Source organism: Chrysemys picta, chromosome 9 (genome assembly GCF_011386835.1).
Source record: "Chrysemys picta bellii isolate R12L10 chromosome 9, ASM1138683v2, whole genome shotgun sequence".
In the NCBI taxonomy this organism is placed as follows: domain Eukaryota; kingdom Metazoa; phylum Chordata; order Testudines; family Emydidae; genus Chrysemys; species Chrysemys picta.
In genome coordinates, this window is record NC_088799.1 from 104,205,462 (window position 1) to 104,223,547 (window position 18,086).

General features: G+C 50.9%; 1 protein-coding gene across 3 annotated transcripts in view; it reads left to right on the forward strand.

Annotated features, from left to right (window-relative positions):
- Positions 1–18,086, forward strand: part of MED12 (mediator complex subunit 12) — a 72,180-nt gene that overhangs the window by 33,873 nt on the left and 20,221 nt on the right. For all 3 annotated transcript variants that reach the window (XR_010590322.1, XM_008178947.4, XM_008178946.4), the window contains exons 25-26: positions 539–652; positions 3,216–3,379. Coding sequence is in view for 2 of the 3 variants with exons in the window: in XM_008178947.4 (XP_008177169.2) it covers positions 539–652; positions 3,216–3,379 (278 nt within the window). In the remaining variant the exon portion in view is untranslated. The remainder of the gene's footprint in view (positions 1–538; positions 653–3,215; positions 3,380–18,086) is intronic.

The window sequence follows — 18,086 nt, forward strand, 5'->3', positions numbered from 1 at the left end:
GCATATGAACCTCTCTTCATTGACCTGTTGCTGGCTCCTCTCCTGCCCTAGGGCTGCCATGCACACCTCTGTAATGTCTCAGACTTGTCTGGTTTGACTGCCCTTTCTGTTTGGGGTGGAACCAGTCCTGCAGGGCTCCATCCATGGCTCATCATCTGTACATTGTCCCCTCGCTCCTCCAAATGTGGCTGCTGCCCCAGGTTAGAGTTGTGCTGAAGCCTGGACTTTGTTGCCCAGACATTGCTTCCTGGTCATCTCTATGAATGTTACACTGGGGTGGTCCAGTGCTGCACGACACTTTGCCTTTGTGCAGTCTGTCAGCCAAGTTGTTCAGAGACACCCCCACTCTTGGGCGTAATTGGCTCCATGTTACAGATGGGGAAATGAATAGCGCCAAGCTGGCCCAGTGAGCTAGTAGCCGAGCCAGAACTGCTGGCCCTCAGTCTGCCGCTCTGGATAGTGCGTGATTTGGGTGGCTCTGGAGGCTGGGTCTTTCTCATGTGCTGGGATTTACCCTTCTCCTTTGTTCTTTCTGCAGATAAGCCCACAGTGGGAATTCGTTCCTCCTGTGACCGCCACTTGTTGGCTGCTTCCCAGAACCGAATTGTGGATGGAGCAGTCTTTGCAGTGCTGAAGGCTGTCTTTGTGCTGGGTACGTATCTTATCCTAGACTGGACCTGTGTTGGGGGAGCAGGCAGAGTGCAGGAAGTTTGTGTGCGCTACAGTATTGGACTGCGCGAGATAGATGATGACTACATAGGAGTAGTCCTGGGGGGATTCTGCGCCAAGAAATTAAAATTTCTGCACCAAAAATTTAAAATTCTGCAAAATTCTGCATATTTTATTTGTCAAAATAATGCAATATAATCACATCAGTTTCAATTGTTTTGGAAATTTATTTAAACTACAATACAGGAAAAAGTCACAATAACCATTCAGCATTTCCTAAACACATGAAAGTGAAGTTACAAACATTTGGTAACAATATCCTGCATTCCAGTTATAATCCTGGATTTTCATTTAAATCACATTACAGAACACCAAACAGCGCGGGGGTGGGGTGGGGGGGAATTTAGAATGTCATTTTAAATTGCTCAGACTTTCACACATGAAAGTCATACAATTTTGCTAATCGTTGTCCTGGACCTGGCTGGGTACTTTTTGAAGTGCTTGGTTCTGATTGTCCTGACATTTTATTGACTGCTTGGTAAATGTTTTATTTGCCCTCAGTCTTTTTTTTTTTAATGGCTAGGTAAAATAAATCCTGAACTGTAATCTAACCCTATTGTGCTACTTTGGCACAGGAAAAAAGTGAGAGAGCACATAGATCTTCCTAGCTGATTTCCTTACTGTCATTTATAAGGCTTTACATCACTCTGGCAATGTAGGGGCCTTAAAATTTTCACACGTTTTATGCTCCTGGAGGAATTGACTGAGAATGGGAACAGTTAACTAACAATAGGAACATTAACAAAGTTACTGTGTAGGCAGGCTGCTACATTTCTGCCTCTAGCCTGCCTCCTGCATAATAAAAAGTCCTACCCTTCCACACCAGCGAGCTGCAGTAGCAAGCGAGAGGGACAGGCTAAATGATCAGGCCCGCACACCCAGCCTCCCTTCCCAATCATAAGGCTGCTCCAGGCATGCTGGAACAGATATGCTGCTGGGGAAGAGGCGCATGTTCCCCAGCAGATTTTTTTTGCGTTTTTCTGCCTGGGGGGCACAGAAAAATGCGGGCGCAGAATTCTGTCAGGAGAAATAGGAGGGGTAGATGAGATCTGTGTGATGGAGAAATGTCTGGCCTGCGCTAAGCTCTCTCCCTGGGGCGTATGTGGGCTGCATGGGTCTCCCTGCCCAGGAGTTGGTAGCTGGCAGGGATGAGGCTGGTCTATGCTGGGCACTCTGGCTGAGGGCTGTTGGTTGGAGATGGGGACAGGGTGGCCTGTGCTGAGCTCTGGGGCTGTGGGGCAGTAGCGGGACATGGGGCGGGGCACGGGGCTGGCCTGCGCTGAGCTCTGGGGCCGTGGGGCATGGGGCTGGCCTGTGCTGAGCTCGGGCCGTGGGGCAGTAGTGGGACATGGGGACGGCCTGCACTGAGCTCTGGGGCTGTGGGGCAATCGCAGGACATGGGGACAGCCTGCGCTGAGCTCTGGGGCTGTGGGGCAGTAGTGGGGCATAGGGCCGGCCTGTGCTGAACTCTGGGGCCGTGTGGCAGTAGCGGGACATGGGGACTGCCTAGCTGAGCTCTGGGGCTGTGGGGCAGTAGCGGGGCATGGGGCTGGCCTGCGCTGAGCTCTGGGGCCGTGGGACATGGGGATGGCCTGTGCTGAGCTCTGGGGCTATGGGGCAGTAGCAGGGCATGGGGATAGCCTGTGCTGGGCTCTGGGGCCGTGGGGCAGTAGTGGGACATGGGGCTGGCCTGCACTGAGCTCTGGGGCTGTGGGGCATGGGGCTGGCCTGCGCTGAGCTCTGGGGCCGTGGGGCATGGGGACGGCCTGCGCTGAGCTCTGGGGCCGTGGGGCATGGGGACGGCCTGCGCTGAGCTCTGGCGCAGTGGGGCATGGGGTTGGTCTACGCTGAGCTTGGGCCGTGGGGCAGTAGTGGGACATGGGGATGGCCTGCGCTGAGCTCTGGGGCCGTGGGGCAGTAGTGGGACATGGGGATGGCCTGTGCTGAGCTCTGGGGCCGTGGGGCAGTCGCGGGGCATGGGGACGGCCTGCGCTGAGCTCTGGGGCCGTGGGGCATGGGGACGGCCTGCGCTGAGCTCTGGGGCCGTGGGGCATGGGGACGGCCTGCGCTGAGCTCTGGGGCCGTGGGGCATGGGGACGGCCTGCGCTGAGCTCTGGGGCCGTGGGGCATGGGGACGGCCTGCGCTGAGCTCTGGGGCAGTGGGGCATGGGGTTGGTCTACGCTGAGCTTGGGCCGTGGGGCAGTAGTGGGACATGGGGATGGCCTGCGCTGAGCTCTGGGGCCGTGGGGCAGTAGTGGGACCTGGGGACGGCCTGCGCTGAGCTCTGGGGCCGTGGGGCAGTAGTGGGACATGGGGATGGCCTGTGCTGAGCTCTGGGGCCGTGGGGCAGTCGCGGGGCATGGGGACGGCCTGCGCTGAGCTCTGGGGCCAGGAAGAAATCGTATTCAAGTTCAGCGTCCATTGTGTGAATGGCTCTGGTTTTTGCTACTGTTGCATAAGGTGACCCTTTGCCTCTTGGTTACAGGGGATGCAGAGCTGAAAGGCTCTGGCTTTTCCCACCCTGGAGGGGTGGATGACCTTATGGAAGATGAGCTGGGTGCCAAGAAGTCTGCTGGCCGGACAGTGTCCATAGAGACGGCCAGCCTGGATATTTATGCCAAGTATGTCCTGAGGAGTATCTGTCAGCAGGTAAATCTGGCTCTTGCGCCCCACCCTGTCCCTGATCCCGGCTGCTGACAGGGCTCTCCCTCTGCCTATTCAGGTTTGGTGGATGTTCTCTTCTGCTGTTTCAAAGAAGCTGGGCACGGTTTTGCCACGCGGTGGTCCTAAATTAAAAGTTGCTGAACAGAGCTGACTGGTACTCTGGTTTCGGAGAGCTCAGACGCTGTGTATTCTGTAGGGCTCTGGTGCCACCACTGTGCCCCTTCCCCAGGGTGAGATGGCAGTCAGTAGCCCCCCTACGCATGTGCTGGGGGCAGAGAGGAGGGAGCATGAGAAAGAGGGGTACTTGAAGTGATATAAGGTGGCTCTTGCATGTCAGGTTGGGCATTCCTGGCAGCTCGGCCAGTTCTATAGCTGGGCTTGCTCACCTGCAGCCTGTGTTTTTGTTGAGTTTCAGGGAGAGCCACTCACTTTTTATGTGCCCTTTTCAGGGATGTCCTGGCTCTCAAGTCTAATAGGGTCCTGGGCACCATCCAGACAGTGCCCAAGTCCTGTGCTGCCCTTCTTTCCCCTGCCCGTCTGACAGCCTCTTGAACCCTTCCCTTCTCCACTGCTCTCACCACTTTCTAAGATCCACAAGAAGTGAGTATGTTAGGAGATGCTCTGGCTAGCAGGGGCCTTGATAGGTGGGTGTAGCAGCGGAGGCTTACCCCAAGTCAAGTAGATGAGCAGCACATTTTTAATATGCATGAATTTACAAACTACTTGACTGATTTAATTATTGGTGGGAAATTCTGCTTTCTTCTTGGAGTGCTTGCACATGTCAATTCCATCCAGGTATGTGCGCGCCCATGTGCACAGTCGTCGGAGATTTTTGCCTTAGTAGTATCCATGGGGCAGGCTGTGGCGCCTCCTGGAGTGCCGCCCTCATGCCGTAGTATATCAGGCACTGCTGGCCCTACGCCCTCTCAGTTCCGCGGTTGGCTGGAGCGCCTGGTCTTGCTTAGCAAGAGCATTAGCGATTCTTCGCTGTTGAGGTTGTTCTCCTTTGTTATTTAGTCAGTGATTAGTTAGCTGTTAAGTGTTTTAGTAGCAGTTAGAGTCCTGGCTGGTGGGGCTTGCCCCCCTCCCCAGGCTTCAAGTTGTGTTCCGAGTGCAGCTGGCCAATGCCCGTCAGTGACCCTCACGAGAGTTGTCTGAAGTGCCTGCGGGAGTCCCATCAAAAAGACAAGTGCCAGATCTGCAAAAACTTTCATCCCTGAACTCATAAAGAGCGGGACATTCGACTGAGGGTCCTCCTCATGCTCTGCGCCCAACATCGGAGCCCTCGCACTCGGACTCCGCACCCGGTACTTCGGCGTCAGCACGCAGTGCACCGCCGGCACTGGGATCTGCCCGGCACCGTTTCCCCTCACCAGTAACGAAGAAGCAGTCCAAGTCGACTGGTCTGCAGGCACCGTGCAAGGGAACTTCGGGCAAAGGACCTGAGTTAGGGCTCGTGCCTGCAATGGAGGCTCTCGGGGGTACCGCTGTGGACCTGCCTCGGACTCCGGGGAGCAGTAAGGGGTCCCAGCCCATCGCAGGGCCATCTGCGTCCCTGGTGGCCAAAGAACAGTTAGGCTGACCAGCACCACACACACCTGGCCACATGGCGGATCCCGCCAAGACACTGGCATAGACAACCCAGCTGGTGATGGGATGGCCCCCAGACTGCAGGTGTCATTCCCCTTCGCCATGGCCAAGGACCCTGGTGCTGCAACCTCGGTCTCCAGCCAGGAGGCCCAGATCTCTGACGCCATGGTCTCCGCTTACAAGGCACGGAACTCCGGAATCACGACACTGATCCCCGTATTCTCTGTACTGACGGTCCTCCCACCAGAGATCACCAACATGTCGGTTGCCATTGCCTCGCAGGTATTCCATTCATCGGTCCCTTCCAGCACGAGACCATTCCTGGTCATGGCACCGATCACCGGGGCCCCGGTACCGTTCTTTGGGCAGGCATCGGCCCCTCGGCTTCCTTGTAACAGTCGCCGATGAGAGTCAGTCGACAGACTCAGGCTTCCACAGCCCCACCCTGGTCACCAGAAGGGCAGTGGTCTGGGTCGGAGGGACAGTTCAGCTCTTCCCCTGTACAGGGCGAATCGTCTTGCAGCCCGTCAAGGCGCCTGCGGCACTGGCATGGGATCAAGGGCAATGGCTCGCCCATTGGCAATACTGGAACCCACGCTGGGTGCCTGTAACGCCAGCACCATATTCCCACCGCTCCTCCCAGGCTGCATCAGACAAGCTACCTCCAGCGCAGCCGGAACCGGTGTTGGAGCAAGGGGCTGAATCCGAAGCAGTGACTCCGCTGGAGGCCCCGGCGGCTGCAGAGTGGTCCCAGATGCAGCAAGGGGACGCTCCCCACCCTCTGGCGGTGCAGTCATCCTCGTCATCCCCGGACGAGTCAGTGGCGGGGGAAACTCGCAAACGGGTAGATCCCCTCCCCCCGCCCCCCACCTGATGACCTCAGGGAGCACCAAGCCCTACTTAAGAGTGGCAGCCAAGCTGAACTTGGAGGTTGAGGAGCTAGCTGAGGAGCCCGATGACCTGTTGACTGTCGTTCCCTCCTCTGCCCCAGCCCAGGTCGCATTGCCCGTTCACCCCAGGGTCCTAAAGATCGCCAAGTCGGTGTGGCAGACCCCGTCTTCCATTCTTCCCACGTCCAAGAAGGCGGAAAAGAAGTACTATGTCCCCACAAAGGGGTTTGAATAGCTATACACGCACCCTCCTGCGGGGTCCCTGGTCGTGTCCACTGTCAACGAAAGGGCCAGGCAGGGCCAGGCGAGTGGCACCCCCAAAATAAGGATGCCATGAGGCTGGACTTATTTGGGAGAAAGATTTATTCAACAGCGAGCCTCCAATTCAGGGTCTCTAACCATCAGGCCCTACTTGGCGGATACAATTTCAACCTGTGGGACTCCATCGGCAGGTTCAAAGAGAGCCTCCCACAGAATCGGGCACAGGAGTTCGCCACTCTGGTGGAAGAGGGCAAGGCAGTAGCCAGAGGTGTCCCCCAGATAGCCGAGATGCCACGGACTTGGTGTCACCTCTGCAATAGCCATGAGGTGTAGCTTCTGGTTACAGACCTCCGGGCTGTCCCAGGAGATGCAATCCACCTTCCAGAACCTCCCTTTCGAGGGAACAGAGCTATTCTCAGAGCTAACTGATGCAAGGCTCCATGGCCTTAAAGACTCCCAGGCCATCCTCTGCTCCTTGGGCCTGCATACTCCTCAACAGGCTAGAAAACCGTTCCTCCCCCCCACCATCATTGAGGTCTTGGGGTACCCCTCGATCTGGTGCCTACAAAAAAAGAGACAAGGACAGGGGTTTTAAGCGAAGCCACCTGTTGTCGTCTTGTCCACCTGCCCATCCTGGTCCTTCCAGATACCAAGGCAGCCAAAAGCAGTCATTTTGAGGGTGCGCCCGAGGACGACACCTCAGTCAATGCATCGAATCCGCTCCCCATCTTCCTCAGTCACCTCCGGCCTTTCCAGTCAGCCTGGTCCCATATCCCCTTGCACCGCTTGACACAGTCTTGTCTGGCTATACTCTGCAGTTTATAGCCTATCAACCCTTCCATCCCCTTTCCCCATCCCTCTTCAGGACCCTTCTCATGAGCAACTCCTCGTTCAGGAGGTCAGAAACCTCCTGCATCTAGGGGTGGTGGAAGAGGTTCTGCAAAACATGGAAGGAAGAGGATTTTACTCCCACTACTTCCTAATTCCAAAGGCAAAAGGGGGTGTCAGACCTATTCTAGATCTGCATCACCTCAACAAGTCTCTCAAAAAGATGAGGTTTCATATGGTCTACCTGGCCTCCATCCTCCCTTCCCTGGATCCCAGGAGACTGGTACGCTGCCCTCGATTTAAAGGACGTGTACTTTTCATATGTCCATATTCCTGGGGCACTGGTGTTTCCTCCGTTTCACGTTGGGCCAGTGCCATTTCCAGTTCACTGTGATGCCCTTTAGTCTCTGGTCGGGCTCCAAGAATGTTCCCCAAGTGTATAGCACCAGTGGCTGCTCACCTGCAGCGTCGGGGTTCCAAATCTACCCATACCTCAACGACTGGTTGGTAAGGGGCCGGTCCTCGGATCAGGTGTGGTGGCATCTCAACCTGGTCTGTTCCACCTGCTGCGATCTGGGCCTATTCATAAATGACAAGTCAACCCTCACCCCACTGCAATGTAGAGAATTAATTGGGGCAATACTCGACTCCACTCGAGCCAGAGCCTTTGTCCCCGAGACTTGGTTCCAAGCCATGGTGGACCTCCTCTCGTCTCTGCATGCCCAACCACTCAACACTGCCCACACGTGCCTGAGACTGTTGGGTCACAGGGCAGCATGCACTTACGTGGTCCAGCATTAGTGACTCCGCCTCAAGCCCCTACAGGCGTGGCTGGTGTCGGTCTGTGTCCCCAACCGGCGCAGTATAGATCAGGATTCCAGACAGCATACTGTCGTCACTCCCCTGGTGGCAAGATCCTGCGTTGGTGCCGGAGGGAGTCCCCTTCGTGGCCCCAAGTCTCATTGGTGACTCTTGTCTCTGACGCTTTGGACCTGGGTTGGGGAGCTGACTTGGGCAATCTCAGTACTCAAGGCTATTGGTCCAGTCACGATCGGTCTCTGCACATCAATGTCAGGGAGCTCAGGGTGGTTCGCCAGCTCTGCAGCACGACATCCATCTTGTGGCCAATCGCCTCCTAGGGGCCAGGAACGCTTGGGCAGACCGTGTCAACAGGACATTCTCATCTCGCCACGAGTGGTCCCTTCACCTGGAGGTGGTCAGTTCTATCTTCCACAGGTGGGGAACTCCCCAGGTGGACCTAGTCACGTCCAGGTAGAACAGAAAATGCCACGTCTTCTGCTCGTTCCAGGGCAGGGACAGAGGATCTCTGTCGGACACCTTCTTGCTCCCATGGTCATGGACTCTGATGTCTGCCTTCCCTCCGGTGCCGTTGCAGCGCAAGGTCCTCATGAAAATCAAGCAGGACAGGGTGAATATCATCTTTATAGCGCCGATGTGGCTGCACCAACACTGGTTCAGCACACTGCTGGGTCTCTCGGTGGCGACCCTGTTCCAGATTCCGCTCAGGGTGGACCTGTTGCCCCAGAACCACGGCAGTCTCCTGCACCTGAACCTGGCAGCGCTTCATCTGACAGCTTGGCTGCTGTGTGGCTGAACGCTCAAGAGCGGCAGTGCTCATCTGAGGTCCAGCGAGTCCTGTTGGGCAGTAGAAAGCCCTCCACCAGGGCTACCTACCTGGCCAAATGGAAGCTATTCACCTGCTGGATGGCGAATAAGGGGGTCCGTCCCAAGCGAACCCTGTTGCAGCTCATACTAGACTACCTCTTGCATCTCAAGCTCCAGAGCTTGTCCCTCTCATCAATCAATGAAAATACACTAGAAGCTGAGAACTGTAGAAAATTGATAAAGGAAGTAAAAGAGCACAATTAGAAATCCTATGGCCAGCAGTGTTAAGGATAATAAGGAGTTCTTTGAGTGATTGTCCACACAGATTCCACTTTTGGTTTCCATGTGCCCCAGGCATGTGAGGTCGGACTCTTTATGAATAGCTGCATCTATTGTGGCCACGTCCATGCTCTGTATACCCTTGTGACCACTATACGTAAGCGTATAAGGGGTAGGGTGGTCTCATGACCATGACTGCACGATGAAAGACCTGCAGTGTTTGCATCCCTCGAGTAACATAGCTTTCATTTAATGGTCCTGTTGTAGTGTTAGATCTAGTTAGTCTTTAGGTTTAATTGCCCATTGGCTTACAAAAAGAAAAGAAAAAGCATAACTTTTAAGGGGAAGCTTGTGACTAGTGTGGCTTCACCCCTCCTCCCTTCCCCCATGCACAGGAGGGGTATGCCTCCATCATGGCAGACCCAAGTCACCAGGCTTCAAGAAGTGCCCATTGTGTGACTCTGCCATACCCATAAATGATGGGCATTTCTGATGTCTTATCTGCCCAGGAAGGACACGTAACGCAGCACTACTCCGTATGGTGCTTGTTCTCCAAGAGGATTGTCAAGAACAGAGAGGTGAGGCTAAATTTGTTTCCACTGGAGATTTCAAGGAGCCTGAAACTTATTTCTGCTTTGGAGAAGTCCAGAACAGGTCAGTCTCATCCTGCCTTGACACTGGCCAGCTGTGGCTCCACGTCCAGCTCTCTCACTGCCTCCTGCCATAGACCACACTTCTCTCTAGCTCTGCGCCCTCAGAGAGAGGGAGCAAGGAGCACTGTTCCAGTAGAGAAGTCCTGCACAGATTGCCCTCAGCAAACCCAATCAAGAGACTTCTCAGACTTCACCTATTAAGACCCACAACTCAGTGTCCCTCCCAGTGCTCTGCCACTGAAGAGCAAATCTGCACTGATGGCTCCTTTAACCCACACGGACTATGTTCCCCCTGGTATCATGCTGACAGTATGTGCTCCAGCACCATCCTCAGCGCCAAAATACTCCAGCCTGCTTCAGCCTTCTTGGCACAGGCTGGCATCCTGACACCGAAGCCTTGCATCATACCGGCTGACCTATCCATAGGTCCAATATCGGAGTCTCCCCTACTGCAATGCCTAAGAGATGTCATCTCCAAGCATTCAGTCCCTATGCCTCCACCTGATCTGACACCACGCAGACCTGGCATCCTGGACATGTCTGCTCTAGCTCTGGAAGTAATCTGTCTCATCGTCTTCTCCAGAGCACAGCAAAAGCTCCTCTTCTTCCTAGCCCCACTCTCCACTGTGGGTGGCTCAATAGGAATCCAGCAGAAAATCCAGAGAGGATTTCACTACAGCACCGACAAAAAGGGCAGGGTTTCTCAAGGAACCTCCACCTTGGTATTCACCCATGTGCCCTCTTCTACCAGCCCTAGACATACTGGTCTTCTTGGGGCATGAACCCTTATTCCAGGAAGCTTTCCTCTACCGTGACTCGACCAAGATCTCCCTCACTAAGTAGACAAATTCAGCTATCTCTAGCCCCACAACTTTTTTATCCTTAGTTGCTAGAAGATGAAGAGTTGGATACTGGGGATGACCAGAGTGGCTTAGATCTAGAGCTCCCTGATCCTCAAGGAATTTCCTCCTGTTCTTCTGAATGAGGAAGTCAATCCATCTCCTTCAGCCTATCAGGATGAATTCAAAATATTCCAGGATATCTTTAATAGGATCACGAGACTCTTGATATATCACCAGAAAACACCCAGGAAAAGCAGCACAAATTACTAGTTTATACTTTGCATGGCAATACCAGTCAGAATTGTGATGTGGATTAGGGAGCATCTGAATATTTTTCTCAGCACCCGATCCCAGGCTTCTTACTGGTACAGACAGCTCAGGAAAGGCCCAAACAGTAGGGAGCCCCTAGAAAACACCCTTCAGGGGGAGGATCCCAAATACCTGGATCTATTTGGCTATAAGGCCTACTCTTCCGCAAGCCTCCAAAAGTGGCCAACTATCAAGCTTTGCTATCAGTGTGATTTTTCTCTTCTGGGATAGACTCTCTAGCCTACTTAACAAACTGCCAAGAGAACGCCTTTAACTCACCCCGAATAACTCATAGCGAGAACCTTGTTATAAGCTCCTCTTTATGCCTCTGATATGTCAATGAGGACTATTGCATTTGCCATGATGCATTCTTCCTGGCTTCAGGCATCTGGGATCCTGTGGGAGGTCCAGAAAGCTAGAGAGGACCTCCTCTTTGAAGGGACCAGTTTTGTTTAGCAGGAGCACAGATGAGGCTGTCCACAGCATCAGAGACAGGAGAGTGATTCTTTGAGCCCTGGGACTCTACGTTCCTATCGCAGAGGAAACTGCAACAGAGGCAGGAACTTACTAACTACAAGCGCAAACCTCAGCCCCAATGCTAATTGCAACAATCTCCTTCTGAGCCTCTGAGGAAGAGGTAGAAGTTCTGCACAGCTCAACCTTTCTTCTCCTCCTCGTCTGTGCTGCAATCTGGACCTTCTACTAAGATGTAGTTTTGACGTAAGTGTTGAGAGCTGGTTGGACCACATTTGGAGCATTTTTCTTTTGCCCTCTGTTAGAAACTTGCCTTTTCTCTAGAAGTTTGGATGAAGATAACCTTGGATTGGTGAGTCCTCAAGAGAATAGTTAATGGGTATTTCATCCAGTTTTAGACTGTTCCATCTCCCTCCCTGTGGCCTTTCCAGGGACCCATCTCACAAAACTGTTGAAACAGAAAGTGGACTCTGATGCAGTTCGGAGCAGTGGAAGAGGTACTTCATGTGAAGGGACTTGTATTCCCATATCAGAAAGGAGGCTGGAGACCCATTCTCAACCTTCGACCTCTCAGTGTGTTTGTTTCATTTCAAATTCCATATGGTCACCCTAGTTTCCATAATATGTTCCCCTGGATCCCATGGACTGGTTCAGGATACATACTTGCACGTTTTCATCCACACAACTCCCAGAAGGTATCTGAGATTCTTGGTAGGAACATTTCTCTGCCAACACAGAGTCCTGCCTGTTGGCCTCTGAGTGGGTCTTTGCCAAAGTCCTGGCTTTAGTGGCTGCATACCTTTGCAGACTGGGAATACAAGTTTATCTCCATCTGGATGACTCGCTGATTTGGGGAAGATTCGCACAGCAAGTAACTTTGCACTCCAGAGGATCAGTGAGGCATATGGGGCACATGCCTATGGCAGTGTGCACCTATATCAAGCAGCATGCCTGACTGGACTTCACCTTTGGCCACTACAAGGCTGGTTAAGATCAATCTATCTGCCTAACAGACACAGTATGGACCAGCATGGTCATGTCAGAAGTCCTATCCTCGGTAAGCTGGCAGGCAGATCTGCTTCAAGTCTGCAGTGGAGTTCCATTCTCTGTGCCTCTCCCTCCCAAGACCCTGGTAATGGACTCCTACGCTCTTGGTGACCATCTCAAGATGCAGGGGCTGTGGTTCCCTCGGAAGGTCTGATTGCACATAGATATCTTGTAAGTTAGAGCCATACCATTAGCATGCCAGACCTTCCTACCTCTCCTTTGGAGCCTCGCTGATCAAATGCTCGCAGCCAACACCACTGCAGTGTACTTTATCAACAGCTCGGGGGAGCAAGATCCTCCCCACTCTGTGAAGACACAACATACCTTTGGGAATGGTGCATACCTCACTGCATTATGCCAGTAGCTTTACACCTGCCTGGTCTCCAGAACACCCTGGCAGGTCATTTCAGCAGGCACTTTTCAGAGAACCACAAATAGTACCTCAGCAGTTCCCTCCTCCACGACATCTTTGTCAGATGGGGGTTCCTAATGTGTTCACAACGTTCCAGAAAAGCAAGCAGCAAGTATTTTGCTCCAGAAGGAACATGAGCCCAGGTTTGCTGACAGACACCTTTCTTCTCCTGTGGACTCCAGGTAGGTCTGTTTGCTTTTCCACCAGTTCCCTGATTTCTCAGAAAACTGAAACAAGACTCAGGTCACAATATCCTGATAGTTCAAGCATGTTCTAGACAGTTTCAGTTCTCTGAACTGATGAATATTTCGAACAGCCCACCAGCTACCTTACCACTTCTTTCCAATGTAGTCTCTCAGAACCACAGCCTCATATTGCACCCGGACCCAGCCTGGCTCCGCCTTCTTGCTTGGATGCTGGCTAGATGACTCCCTTGGACAGGGACTGCTCATCTGGAGTACAGAACATTTTGTTACAAAGCAGAAAGCCTTCTATTGGGCTAATGTACAGAGCTAAATGGAGAAGGTTTTCTGTCTGGGCAACCCAGCAGCAGCTCTCACCATTAAACACTTCAATTTGAGCCATCCTGGGCTAGCTATCTTCCCTGAAGCAATCTAGGTTTTCTGTTTGCTCCATTAGAGTGCACAGACAGCAATTTCTGCAAACCTCCTGCCAGTCCAGAGTTACAGTGTGTTTGCTGTCCCTACAGTATTGAAATTTCTCATGTTTTTCCCCCCAGTTAAGGAACCTCCCTGTTCCTGGAACCTCAGTTTGGTTCTAACTGGCTTAAGAGACTCCCTTTAGAACCCATGGCAACGTGCCCCCTCTACTACTTCTAGACAAAGATGGTGTTTTTGGTGTCCATTAGCTCAGCCAGATTAATCAATGAAATACAGGCCTTCATGATGGGCCCTCTGTGTACCTTAAGGACAGTGTCATCCTTAGGCTTCTCCCAAGTTTCAGACTTCCACCTCAACTAGTCAGATCATCTCCTGTTTTCTTCCTAAAACTTACTCCAGCTCAGACAAAATAAAAGTGTACACCTTATATGTGGTGAAAGCCTTATCCTTCTATAGAGTTAGGGCAAAGCATTCACATCCTCCCCCAGTCTGTTTGTGGCTTTCCCAAAAAGGGTTTCCACTCAGATTATCCAGCTGGGTTTTGGACTGTGTTAAGGCTTTGGTATCAGATAGCTGACAAGATCCTCAGGGTCATGTTAGAGCCTATTCCATGAGGGCTCATGCTGCCTCCACAATGTCTCTAGGTAACATCCCATTATTTGAAATAGTTAGAGCAGCTTCCTAGAGCTTCGTTCACACTTTCACCTTCCATTTCGTCCTGGTTCAGGCTTCCAGATCAGATGCCAGCTTTGGTAGGGCTAGCCTGCCATACCTTTTTAAGTAGGACTCCTCTTTCCACCTTCAGGTTAAAGATCACTGCTTGTTAATCACGAAGAGTGGAATCTGTGTGCACAGTCACTCGAAGAACAGTTACTTATCCTACAGGAAGGGTGGTTCTTTGAGATATGTTGTCCACACAGGCTCCATGATCTGGCCTTCCACCCTCACTAACGGGAGACCTGTTCTCTTGGGATTCTTATTGGCGAAGAAATGGGGGGGCAGTTGAGGCTCTCCATCCTTTAAGACCCCAATGTCTGTCATGAGGATACATGAAGCAGGGGTGCTGCCATAGTGGATGCTGTCAGGAACTCTGCTGCCTCAGGCTCGGTTGCCTAGCAACCCCATAAGCTTGGCTGCGCCTAATAAACCCTCACTAAGTGGCTGTGTTCCCTGACTGCTCAGAAGAGCCAACAAATCACCATGTAAACCCTGTAGCAACAGGAACTCAGTGGCCGCTCAACGCATTCTCTGCCCACAGCTGCGCCAGATCTACTTCCTGGCCAGCCCTGACTCCAGCCCTAGTCCCTGCCTACCTCTGAACCGCTGATTCCTATCTCCCGGCTCTGACCACTGGCTTGTCTCCTGACCATGACTCTAGCTCTGCCTTTGGTCCTGTTCTGGCTTCTGGCTCAGTCTGTTGGCTAGCCTCCTGGTTCTGCTCCGACCACTCGTTTGCACCACCTACGCTTTGGAGTGTGAACGACATTGCTATTCAAAAAGAATCGGATCTTGTGTGGCTGGGTCACATGGGCACCATGAGTAGAATCTGCATGGACCACACATGTCAAAAACCACAGTTATTGAAGGGTAAGTAACTGTTCTGTTTTCAAGTATATCAGGAACAGAAGGACTCCGGATGGATAGTATTGGCCCATTACTGGATGGAAATGGTAGAATTATCAATAATAATGCAAAAGAGCCAGAAGTGTTCAATAAATATTTCTGTTCCGTATTTGGAAAAAGTCCAGGTGATGATGTCATATCATAGTGTTGAAGGTGAAATACTTTCAATTCCAACGGTAACTAGGGAGATGTTAAACAGAAGTTACTAAGGTTAGATGTATTTATATCAGCAAGTCCAGATAACTTTAATCCAAGAATTTAAAAAGAGCTGGCTGAGGAGCTCTCTGGACCCATTAATGTTGGATTTTCAGTAAATCATGGAACACTGGGGAAGTTCCAAAGGATTGGAAGAAAGCTAATGTTGTGGCAGTATTTAAAAAAGATAAATGTGACAACCCAGGTAATTATAGGTCTGTCAGCTGATATCAGTCCAGGGCAAAATAACTGAATGATTGATACAGGACTCGATTAGTAAAGAATTAAAACAGGGGAATATAACTAATGCCGAACAACTTGGATTTATGGAAAATAGATCCTGTCAGACTAACTTGATATCTGTTTTTATGAGACCAGCTTGGTTGATAAAGATAATAGTGTTGCTGTAATATACTTAGACTTCTGTAAGGCATTGAAGGTGGTATCACATATCATTTTGATTAAGGAACTAGACTGATACAAAACCAACATGGCATATGTTAAATGGATTAAAAGCTGGTTAACTGACTGCTCTAAATTGGTAACTGTAAACAGGGAATCATCATCAAGCAAGTCTGTTTCTAGTGGGACCTGTCGGAATAATTTTTTGGCTCTATGTTACTTAACATTTTTTATCAATGACCTGGAAAAAAACACAAAATCATCAATGATAAAGTTGTCAGATGAGACTAAGATTGGGGGAGTGGTAAATAATGAAGAGGACAGGTCACTGGTACAGGGTGATCTGTATCGCTTGATAAGCTGGGATCAAGCAAACATCCATATCAGTACGGCAAATATGAAGTTGTACACCTAGGATCAAAGAAGGAGGTCACACTTGGGCAATTCTATCATGTGAAGGAGAGATTCTGAAAAAGACTGGTGGTCATAGTGGATAATTGGTTAAATGTGAATTTGCATGAACATGAGCTCCCAGTGCAGTGCAGTGACCAAAAAGGCTAATGCGATCCTTGGATGGATAAACAGGGTAATGTCAAATAGTAGAGAGGTTATATTGCTGTATATGTGGCCCTTGTGTGACCGGTGCTGGAATATTGTTCCATTCCAGTGTCCCCAATTCAAGAAGGATGTTGAAAATTTGGAAAGGATTCAGAGAAGAGCCACAAGAATAATTACAAGATTGGAAAACATGCCTTATTTATTATTTGTTTTTCATTACCGTAACTCCTGTTTATCCAAAACCCTATTATCCGAGCCCCCATGTTGTTCAGATTGGTGCCTTGTCCCCCATGTATCTCATGCTGGGGGACAAGGAAGGGATTTGGATAATGCAGAGCTTCAGAGCATAGAGCAGAGACCCCTGGCCTGGACTGTGAGGAGGTACCCCTGGCTGGGGGGAAGGCCACTCCACTACTGAATGGCTCCTGCCTTCTCAATTATCCAAATTCTCAATTATCCAAATAAAGTCCGTGTCCCCCATGCTGATTGGATCTTTGGAAGTATACTGTATTCATTATTTGTATTAATGTGGTACCTCGGAGCCCTAGTCCTGGCTCAGGACCCCATTGTGCTAGGCCCTGTACAAACACAGAACAAAAAGTTAATCCTTGTCCTGAAGAGCTTACACTTGGTGGCAGGAGGCATTTGCTGCTAGCATGATATAAAACCAAGAACCAATTTAATTTTGCCTAAGAAGAGGTCCCCAATCCAGTTCCAACTGAGATCAAAGAGAAGGATAAGAGAAAATTTTCAAAAGCTCCTAAGTGATCTAGGAGTATAAGTATAAGACAAGAGATAGTTGGATACAGACAGACTGGAGAGGAAATAATGAGACAGGATTGGTCAGTGTGATAGACAGTGGTCTCAGCACCCCAGCGGCCTAACTGCTATCAAGTTAGAAGGAGAGTCTTAGGGAGGGTTTTGAAGGAAGGAGGATCATGAGAGAGCTTTGCAGATGACCACCTAAGTATGGGAGAAAGCATGAAGGTGCTTGTTTGAAAATGTAACAAGTGGACAGTGGAGTGTGGCATTATGAGCTGATTGGAGGTGGGAGTCAACATCCTTATAATGAATGAGAGATGATAGGTAAAGTGGGGGTGGGCCTCGCAGATCCTTGAAAGTGAAGTAGCTTATGTTTGATGCGCTAGAAAAGGGGGAGCCAATGGAGAGATGTAGAGAAAGGGGTGACACAGTCAAAGTGAAAGGTTAGGAAAATGATCTTTGCAGCTGCATTCTGAATGGATTTGAGCAAGGCAGGACGGTGTTTGTCAAAGTCAGAGGGAAGGATGTTGCAGTGATCCAGGCGTGACACAATGAGAGTTTTAGCTGGGTGGTGGAAAGGAAAAGTCATATTTTAGAGATGTTTTGTGGAATGAATCAGTAAGCTTCAAACACAGCCTGCATATGAGAACCAAGAGAGAAGCCGGAGTCAAAGAGCATGTGCAGGTTACAGGCCTGAATGACAGACAGGAGGATGATGTCCAGAGTGATGGAGAAAAGAGGTAGTGGGGCGGGTTTGGAGGGAAGATTAAGAGCTCAGTTTTAGCCATATTGAGTTGGAGCTGATGACAGGACATCCATGAGGGGATGTCAGAGACAGGCGGTGACTGTAGTTTGGAGAGCAGGAGATAAATCTGTGAGTCATAAGCACAGAGACTGTAGTTGGATTTGTGTTTCTAGATGAAATTGCCAAGACATAAGGTGCAGCGGGAGAGTAGAGAGGGACCAAGGAGGGAAGGAGTGATTAGAGAACCAAAAGAGGGCATAGTCATGGAAGCCAGGGAAGAGGTCATTAGGGACTCGGGCGAGAGCGGTTTCAGAGAAATGAAAGGGGCAGAAGCCAGATTGGAGAGGGTTTTGGATAGAATTGGAGGAGAGGAACTCCAGACGATGGTAAAGACTCCTGGAGTCTTTCAATCTACTTTAGCTTATCAGAAGGAAGGTTAAGAGGTGACTTGATCACAGTCTGTAAGTGCCTGTGTGGGGAACAACAATTTAATAAGAAAGCTCTTCAATCTAATAGGCCATGATCTAACAAGATCCAATGGTGGAAATTGAAGCTAGACAAATTCAGACTAGAAAC